The sequence below is a fragment of the Pan paniscus genome, chromosome 5 (assembly GCF_029289425.2).
Source record: "Pan paniscus chromosome 5, NHGRI_mPanPan1-v2.0_pri, whole genome shotgun sequence".
Lineage (NCBI taxonomy): Eukaryota > Metazoa > Chordata > Mammalia > Primates > Hominidae > Pan > Pan paniscus.
The window spans coordinates 20,954,784-20,964,563 of NC_073254.2; the positions used below are offsets into that span (position 1 = coordinate 20,954,784).

General features: G+C 47.3%; 1 protein-coding gene across 3 annotated transcripts in view; it reads right to left on the reverse strand.

Annotated features, from left to right (window-relative positions):
* F13A1 (coagulation factor XIII A chain) overlaps positions 1-5,638 on the reverse strand; it is a 188,161-nt gene extending 182,523 nt beyond the window's left edge. The window contains exons 1-2 of one of the 3 annotated variants that reach the window (XM_003806722.6): positions 5,399-5,635; positions 3,349-3,496 (exon numbers count right to left, since the gene is read on the reverse strand). In XM_003806722.6, the coding sequence (XP_003806770.1) occupies positions 3,349-3,478 (130 nt within the window). In that variant the 5' untranslated portion in view covers positions 3,479-3,496; positions 5,399-5,635. Of the gene's footprint in view, positions 1-3,348; positions 3,803-5,398 lie in introns of those variants that run through there. The other 2 variants (XM_063605136.1, XM_063605135.1) reach the window with 2 other exon arrangements.
* Between the last annotated feature and the right edge of the window lie 4,142 nt (positions 5,639-9,780).

Genomic DNA, 9,780 nt, shown 5'->3' on the forward strand with positions numbered 1-9,780 from the left:
AGCCAAAGCAGACCAACAACATAAGGTTTCTTCTGGAATGTTACATTTCCAGCTACACATAACCTTTCAGACCAGGAAGGCAGTGGAGAGATTTTTCAGAAACACCAACTAAGCCTGCAGAACAGTCTATTAGAAATTGATACAAATCCAAATCTGAGGAGATCATCTCAGTACCTTTCCTGGCTACAACTGAATTCAAAGGGTGACATTAAAGATGCCTAAAATCATGCAAAGATGTCAAACGCTACCACTGAATGGCTGGTCCCACCTCTGGGATTTCTGTGCCTACCTCAAATATTTCATTTTTTTTCTTGAATATCATGGTGTGTATGAGAGGAAACTTACACGAGTTTATACATTTTAAAATATAGATTTTACCAAAATAATTCTTAACCAAATTTTACCAAAGCCATGACTTAAGGGCGTTATATACACTCAGTATACCTTATAACACTGTATATATCACACACAGTGATGGGCAGGACTCACTGCTACAGAACTATTAGAAATGAAAAACCCGCCATTTCCCCCCTTTTCCTCTTCTTGCCTCTCTGCATTTCTCAGTCAGTATTACAAGAGCAGCTTGCTAACTGGAAGAGTGGCCACTGAAAAAAATGGAGACAAGAGTTTAACTTGGGGCTGGTGTTCCTGGAGCCAAAGTCATCATCCGCAGATTGGTAACCGCGGATACAAGGCCTCTTAGAGGCCACTAGTGGCCACTGGGTGAACTGCATGAAGATGGCATTTTAAAAATGAGTGTGCTTTCCAAGGTTTAGTCGCTTAGCAAATTTCGTCCCTTAGTGACTTGGAGAAAACTTGATATATAGTGCCAGAAAACCTGCTTTTAGAACAATTAAATATAAATCTGAAATGCGAAAGGTAACCAGGAGATAGACCTCCTTGTTCAGATGGTTTGTGTGCTGCTATGTGTGTGCATATATATATATATATACACACACACACACACATAGTTTTTTTCCTGTCCTTCTCATCTGGGACTTGCTGTCATGATTCTGGGCTTCAGAAACCGTATCCCCAGAGCATGTAACACTTATCTTGTCTGTGAAAAATATTAAATGAATGCATATGTATGAAATCTGGAGCTTGTTATTAATAATAAATTATAATGCCACTAGAGCTATGAGTCATTCAATTCACAAGTGATTGACTGTTTGTTCATTCATTCTACAGCCACTGGACATTCATATTCCTATGCCAGTGCCTCTAATGGATATCCCAGAATGTCACTTGGGTTGTGGACACATATGTCTGCCAAGTAAATAATGACTGATTTTTTCAGAGTAATTCAGTTATGCTGCTCCCCACCTCTGCCTCCAGAAATCAACAAAAGCAGTAATCCCAGGTTTTATTTTTCTTAATTGGCCTACCTGCACATGTTCTCTGACAGTTTTAATGTCTTACTAGCAGCATTTTGTTCAGATGTCAGATTTATGGGGGCTACAGGTCGTACATATTCCTCATAGGAACAAGTATTCCCTGGAGTGCTTTCCTGACCTTGCTGGGATATGATAAGTTGCACATTCCCAGTCAATGAACACTTATTGGTCACGTGCTGTGGGTCAGACTTGATCACAGACACTGCTCACTAGATGCTCATGACAATCTGTGAAGTAGGCATTGCTTCCATTTTGCTGATGGAGAAACTGAGGCTTGGGCACCAATATGACTTTCCCAGAGTGAGCAAGAAGTGGCAGATGTGGAACAGGAAGCCAGGTCTTCTGCCTCTGCTCTCTGCTTCCCTGCACTGCCTTTGTAGAGGTTCCCGTTTTTCCCAATCCTGGCAAGGGTGGCTGTGTCCTGACTCCTCATGTGGCAAGGGCGGTTGTGTCATTACTCCTCCTGTTCTTACTGCCCACTTCTTCCAGTGCCTACACCCCCTTTCCAGGGGCCAGAGTCTTTTGGGCCACAGGGGAATTTTGCTAGAAGATGGAATACACAAAGGCAACCTGCTTAATCATTTGATATCTGTAGGCTTTTCCATTTTATTTGCATTCTTAAAGAAAAAGACTCGTAGACTGGGTAAGCAGTGAATATCAACTGCTTACCTTCAGCCTCTATTTCCTAACCTATAACATGGGGATGAGGATTTATTGATTAGCAAGTCCTCTTAAACTCAGTTCTGTGGCTGTCAAGGTGGGGTTTTAGAGAGTGGCACCCAGCTGGGAGACAGACTTCAGAACTACAAGTTCGTCTTAGCCCCTCAAACTCTACCACCTGACTGAAGATGCCCTTCTGTTCTGTGAACTTCTTTTCCCAAACTTGGATGGTACTGGATACCTCCCTGATTTCACTATTTGATATCAAATCATCTAGTGTGACAGTAACACAATGACACCAGTCCACAACACCTGGGCAGGTGTCTGGCTTGCTGGATAAACTGCACTTCCCCTTTCCCTTTGCTATATGGAGAGCTGCATCAATCTGGGCTTTCAGGCACTGGTCTCCTTCTAATGAGGGGAATCGACCACACAGCTCCAGCATGACCATGCTCACCTATCCCAGCAAATGGGTGTTTATCCCCAGTGAAACCCAGCACAGAACACCCTTAGGAGTAAAATTAGATTTTGGTGCATGAATGTTATTGACAAAAAAGACTCCCTGCTCAATGCCACTCGGGGACATGAGTCTGAATGTCCCTGCCATGGCCCAGGGGAATGATGTCTGTATCACCAAACCAGTGCTGGCACCTGGGCCTTGTCACCACTGACAGGGCTGAGAGGAGGTCAGCTGCCGGCTGCTGTACCCGGAACAGGTTTCTAGGGATCAGGCAAGAGGCTGGGGAAGCAGCTTGCCTTGCCAGCTCACCAGGCTGCTCTGGAGAGAAATAGAGGGCTTCTATCTCTATTACTGTCAGAGTCTGGCACTTCTCCCCGGCTCTGAAATTCACAGCAATGGATGGAGGAGGGAGGAGGGAGAAGGAAGGAGGTGCAAGCCAGACAATCAAAACAGCCACAATATTTTGGAAGTGGAATATTCCAGCTAGAGAAAATTCTCTAAAGCATTGAGCAGTAGGGCTGGAAGAGGCCCTAGCTAATCCAGCACTCTGGTTTTGTAGAGGAAATAGTTGAGAGGCAGAAAGACAAAGCAACTTCTCTGAGGTTACAAGGTCAGTAAGGGGCAGAACTGGGACAAGGCTCTGGGTCTCTGGTGCTTTAACCACTTAAAAGAAAGCTTTTGCTTTCTTCCTTTATAAAACCAGAGATTGGCAGGGGGCTTCCTTTTGTGGGAACCCCAGTGGAGACAGAGGATGTTTACCTGCAGGGAAGAGGGGCCAGGGCCCGGCTGTGCCTGGACCCAGAGTGGTGGGGAAGGGGGATATGCTCATACCTTGCAGGTTGACGCCCCGGGGCACCACGCCCTGAAGCTCCACTGTGGGCAGGTCATCTTCCGCTGCATTAGAGTTATTGGGTGGAACTGCTCTTCTGCCTCCAAAGGCAGTCCTGGAAGTTTCTGACATTTTTGACTTTACAAGGTCCTTCAGAAAAAAAAAAAAAAGAAGACAACAGAAAAGGCATGTAAAGTGAGTAACATTTGAGACAAGGATTCCAAAATAGAGAAACAGACATATCTGTGTGTGATAGCACTTGAGCAACACATTTTGCCGTTTGCATAAATAAAAACTGAGAAGTGGCAGCAAGGATTAGTCTAATGATGGAATACAGTTCCCCAAGGATCTTGGGGAGATTTTTGTATGTGTCAAAACATATGGAAAGCAGAAGAAAAGGGGCTTATTCAAAGAAATTTAAAAATTAAAAGATTTTTGGAGACCCGGATTCCCCCACCCTCCATAATCCTACAGCAGCATCTTCGCAAGAAATGTTTCCTGTTATATGCATGTGCTGTATCTATGTTCATTTCATACAGATTTATGAGATTATAAGTCACTTTTAAGAATAAACGCACACAACCATGTCCAGATAAATGTTGTCTTCTAAAGCGTTTACATTTGCAATTTAATTCAACCAATATTTATTGAGGGCCTATGACATGCCAGGCTGTGATCTAGGTACATGGGATACATCAGAGAACAAAACAGAATGTTTGCTCTGATAGATTATAGTCTGATAGGGTTAGGGTGGAGCCCAAGAAGAGCCATAAGTAAATCCACTTAGGGGTGAGGAGGTAGGAACTGCTTTGGAAACTGAGCCACATGGAGGAGGATAAGGAGGTGGAGAGTTTGGGCATGCAATTTTCAATAGGGCTATCAATAGGCTTAAGAAGTCAGGGTTGCCAACATTTCCCATTCCCCAAGCCTGCTTCCCCTTCCCTTGGAGCTTGTCCAGGCACTGAGCCAGTTTAAACAACACACACCTGACGGTCAGTGCCCAGTAAGTACTTGTTGACCAAATGACCAAATGAAGGGGGACTTTGTTTCTGGGCCCAGTGAAGGTTCCCCCTTGATCCCCTGGATTACCCAGTCATGACTCCTGGCGACTTGGCTATTTTCAAAAACCAGGCACACCCCCAAGAGGTGAAGAGTCCCTATTATAGAGGCCACCAGAGTAGAGACATGGTTACAGAGACACGTGGAGCACTAACAACATGCTGGAGAAAAGACAACCACGCCTAAGGTGTTTGGTCTGAGAAGGAGACAGGAGTGTTTGGATGCATAAGGTGTGAATAGGTATCCATAAGTATAGATAAATATATTTACAGTCATTGGTGAGCTGAGGGGGGAAGGGAGGGAGAAGAGAGAAAAAGGGTTAATGATAGGGAGAAGGCTGAGAGAGCCATCCTCTAGTGGGAAATACCGAAGGTAGGCTGTGGCATTGCTAGGGGTGCAGAACAGTGTGGCACGCTGTCGGGAGACAGTGCTAAGGGGGAGAAGGGGGGAGCCCCAGGTGCACGCCTGGCTGGGTGAGTGCGGCGGGCAGGAGCCCTCGCTTCTGGGCAGGTCTAAGGAGGAGAAGTGGCTCGAGTTCAGCTCCAAATTGGGATGGAGGCAGTCGATGCGCAGGAGTGGGGAGGCGCGCAGGAGTGGGGAGCCAAGCCGGCGGGGTTCCAGCCTAGCAGGCCGTTCTCACTTGGCCCCACTCCCTCCACCTTTTGTGTTCCAGCTCCATAATCTGCTCCCTGAGGAAAGGGGGCTTGTCCCTCGGGGAAGCACCTCCAACTCCCCCATCCCCATTTGGTGGCATTCTAAGCAAGCAACGGCTTCAGGAGAGCTGCCTCGAGAGCCTGAGAGAAGTCCCCCTTAGAAGCTGGGCTGGGCAGGTGCGGAGTTGGGGGCGGGAAGCCAGGATTGGGCAAGTGGAGCTGCCTGTGACCGGCGCCACAGGGCCCAGAGCAAGCCGCTTGCTGGTTCAACCAGGAAACCGAGGTGCAGAAGGTGGACGCAGCGGGCCCTGGCTCATAGGGTGGAGGGGCGGTGGCTTACCTGCAGGCGCACCCCTCCAGAGGTGCCCTCGCGTGGGCTTGCTCTGTGCGCCTCGGGGACTTCCTCAAACGGACTCGGGAAAGACAAGACAGTTGGCTCTTAAATAACTTCCTAAGAGGAGCCCTCACCCTCCTCCCCTGTCCCACAGGGTTTTCTCCTCCCCCTTCTCCACAGCTGGAGCCAGTAGGGGAGCTCAGATGATTTTCTATTTACTTCATCTGGCCTGTTATCCCGGCAGGTGCGCCCTTCTCTCCCACTTACCCCTCTGACTTCCAATTTCCCATTCCCACTTCTCCCCATCCCCACCCCTAGATCTGCCCTCCCCCCCACCCCCCGCACCAGTTGCTGGGAGTACCAGGCGAGCGGCCCTGCAGTGCCAGGAAGTCCCCACCCGTCCCCTTTGGTCAGAGGGTCTGGGAGGGTTTCCTTTACAAAGGAATGCTTTTGCCTGGCAGGTCAGCTGCTGCTGTGGCTTGGCAGGAGCGGGGTCTGCCCTCCCACAGACAGGTCACACAGACAGTTGTGACCATGCATGCAGTGAGAGCAACGTGTCCCTCCTGTGCAAATAAGGCATGGTCTGCATTCCTGAATCATCCCAGAGCCACAGCCACCGCCTAACCACAAGACTTCCTGCAGGAATGGGATGCCTAGCCCCAAGGAAGATGAGTAAACATCTTTAATAATGCCATGCAGATTAGAAAATAACACTTGGTTTTCTCTGAAAATCATTTTAGTGCATGTTCAAAAATTAGAAAATTTTCCCCCTAAAATTTTAATTTTTTTCTGTTACTCTTTCTTTCTTTTTCTTTCTTTCTTTCATCTTTCTGTCTTTCAGATGAAGTCTTGCTCTGTTGCAAAGGCTGGAGTGCAACCTCCACCTCCCGGGTTCAAGTGATTCTTCTGCCTCAGCCTCCCAAGTAGCTGGAACTACAGGTGCATGCCACCATGCCCGCCTAATTTTGGTATTTTTAGTAGAGATGGGGCTTTACCATGTTGGCCAGGCTGGTCTCGAACTTCTGACCTCAGGTGATCCACCCTCCTTGGCTTCCCAAAGTGTTGAGATTACAGGCGTGAGCCACCGCACCCAGTCAAACATGGCTATTTCTAACCTTCTTTACTGTCTTCAAATTTCTGACCCTGCCACTCAATCTCCCAATGTTATAAAGAAGAAAAAAAAAGATGCCATTGGTTAGAAATGCTCTCAATTTTCTGCTACCAATCTATGAACCTGCCTGCAACCTTATCTATCTTTTCCTCTTTCTTCTTGTTACTGAAGTTGGAAAGGTCCCTCCTCCCTCTGCATCTCCAAACCAGGCTTCTGCGTTGCCTTGTTCTCCGGGGCTTTGCTGTGACTCTTACCTACTCTTCCTCTTGCAGCTTCAAGCTCCTGCTTGCTAATAGTGTGTCTTCTCAGCATTCATGCAATTTCAGGTCTCTTCAGTGTTTTTTTAAAAACCTCCCCCAACCTATGTCCCCACTCCTGCTGTTACTCCTCCTCTCCTCCCCTTCATCACTAAGTTTCTGCCATCTGGCTTCCACCTCATCATTCTACTGAAAGTGGAGGTCACGGTCTCCAAGGCCTGTGCTCAGGCCAAAAGACAGGATTCAGTTCTTATTTACTTGACCTTTTGGAAGCATTGAACTCTGTCTTTGAAGGTATTTTTCCTAGGCCTCCTTGACATTGAACACTCTGTGGTTTCCTCCAGTGCAGCGCAATATTCGTTGATTGTCTGAGGAACTCCCATAGTTTTCAAATTCCATCTACATCCTGACACCTCCCAAATCTGAGTCTTTAGCCAAGATCTTTTCCAGAATTGCAGATTCCCGTATCTAAGTGCCTACTGGCTATCCTCATTTGTCACATCCCAGTGACAACACACGCTCATCATGTCTAACATGAGATGTATCAATTTCCCGGAAAACCTGGTGCATCTCAGGAGTTCCCTACCTCAATGAATACCATCACTTTGCACGCAGGTGGTACACCAGACACATGGGCATCATTCTTGAGGCTTCCTTGTTTCTCTCCCTCAATCATCAAATCTGATCCTTGAGCAAATATTTTCTATCCTACCTCTTAAACAGCCCTTGAATCTACCCGTGTACGTACCCCTTTCCAGTCCATTCTCTACAGTGCAGTCAGAATGAGCATTTCAGGGCTAAAATCTGAAATCAAATTATTTGCACAAAGTCCTTATATGGCTACTTCTCTTTGCTTTTTGGATAAATTGCAAGCTGAAACTGACAAGGCCCTATACAAGCTGGACCCTGCCTCTAGCACTGCTCTTTCCCTCAGCATCCATACAATTTGAGGTCTCCAGTATTTTAAAAAAACCTTCTCCCAACACCAATCTACCCTCCCCGCCTTCCACTGTTGTTTCTCCTCTCCTCCTCTTCATCACTAAGCTTCTGCCATTTGGCTTCCATCTTTCTTCCCTATCATCTTCCTCTGCCATCTTTCTTCCCTGCCCAGTCTCCCTCCACTGACTCCCCAGTTGTCTTGCAAGGAGTTTGCCTTGTTGTAGTGCTCCTCACACTGCATGATCATTTTCTGTTTCCTTGGCTGTACCTGCACTAGACTACAAAAAGGTAGGGACTCCAGCCAGAGTTCCCTGGAGAGAGGGTGCTGACCACTTAACTATCCAAAGGCCATCTTTGCCACATCCCTTGCTGAGTGCTAGAGAAAGACCCTAAAGATGTCTAGCACTGCTTCCCCTCAGCATTCATACAATTTCAGGTCTCCTCAGTATTTTTTAAACCCTCCCCCAATCCTTAACGATCATATTCTGGTAGTTCTCCTGGCAAACATCAAATCTGAGTGTCTAGAATTCCAAGATACCCTCATCCATGTGGGGTTGGAGGATGAGCAGCCACCCTTGCACCCTTCAGATGAGGTTACGCAGATGCCAGGTACCCCTGGGACTTGGGGTTGAGTTGTGCATTCAGAACAGGATTGTCACCCTCACAACCACCTCCACGGTGTCACTTTTGGCCTTAGACTAATTATTGACTTTGTGAACATACACACACAGTGGTTGGCTTTCTGACTCCCCCAAACCACTAACCTCAAGAGCATCATAAATGCAATGGCTTTCCTTGTGCTAAACAAAGTCGATAAAAATGTGTCCGAGGCACCAAGCCCTAGAATGCGGTTGAAGCCCATTCATTTTACAGGGTATTCCTCATGGTTATATGGCTGAGACATCAGAACAAAGGTTTCTGGTCACACAGTGAATCTTGAACTGTGCTAGGGATGCAACTTCCACAGGTGCATAGGCTCTGAGGTCCTTAAGGATGGGATGGTGTCTTTTATTTCTGAATGCCCCCTGCCTGGCATGGAAGTGGAGCCATGTAAATATTTAAGGCATGTAACAGACGGGGTTCATCCAGGAAAACAAAAACCACTTTAGGTCTTTCTAAAAGAAGGAATTTAAGGCGGGGGATTGGTTACACAGGTGAGAGAAGAGACAAGAAACCAAACAGGAGAAGGTGAATCAACTCCACAATTAGCAACAGCAGAGAGGAGTTGGTGTCGTTGTAGCGGGAGGACTGAGGGTAGGTCAGGCACTGGAACCGTGTGGTCCTGTCTGGTGGGAGCTTTAGATCCCATAATTCCAAGAAACACTGTCTGAGGTCAAGAGGGAGGGAAGAATGATCCTAGCTTGTCCCTTTCTTCCCGCTCCCTCTCCCTCCCTTGTCTGCCGTTTTGCTGAACTCCACTAGAATCAGTTGACAAAGGACTCTGGAAAATACCGCCTGCAAAGTTAGCCCCACCACTCCTGTGCTGGGGCCCCAAGGCTACCCCCAGGTTCTGTGATTCACTAGGAGGACTCACTAGACTCGGCCACCCACGTGGCTATGATCAGATACAAATGTACATATATTATATATACTACACGATAAATCATGACGAAAAGATACAAATCCAAATCAGCAGAGAAAAGGCACTTGGGCAAAGTCTGGAGGACCAGGCAGAAGCTCCCAAAGGTCCTGTCCTAATCAAGGCACATGGGCTGTGCCTACCAACCCTGGCAATGAGTTGTGACAACACTGATGTAATGTCATCTGCCAGGGATGCTCACCAGAGGCTCAGTGCTCAGGGTGTTTATGGGGGGCTGGTCACATAGGTACCCTCTACCTAGCTCATAGCCATTTTCCAGACTCCCTGAAGGAAGCAGGTGTTAAGCATGGGCCACAATTTTTGTACAGTTTAGGCCCAGCCAGCCCCACTTGTCAGTTAGGGAACAGTGGGAAGACTCCTGAAGTCCAAGTTCCCAGATGCCAGACAAGGGCCAAGCTTGCAAGTAGGGCTTTCTAAGCCAGTTTCAGTTTCAGGTTTGCTATGTTAACTCTTTTCTGCATCCATACAGGGAAAGGGTGAG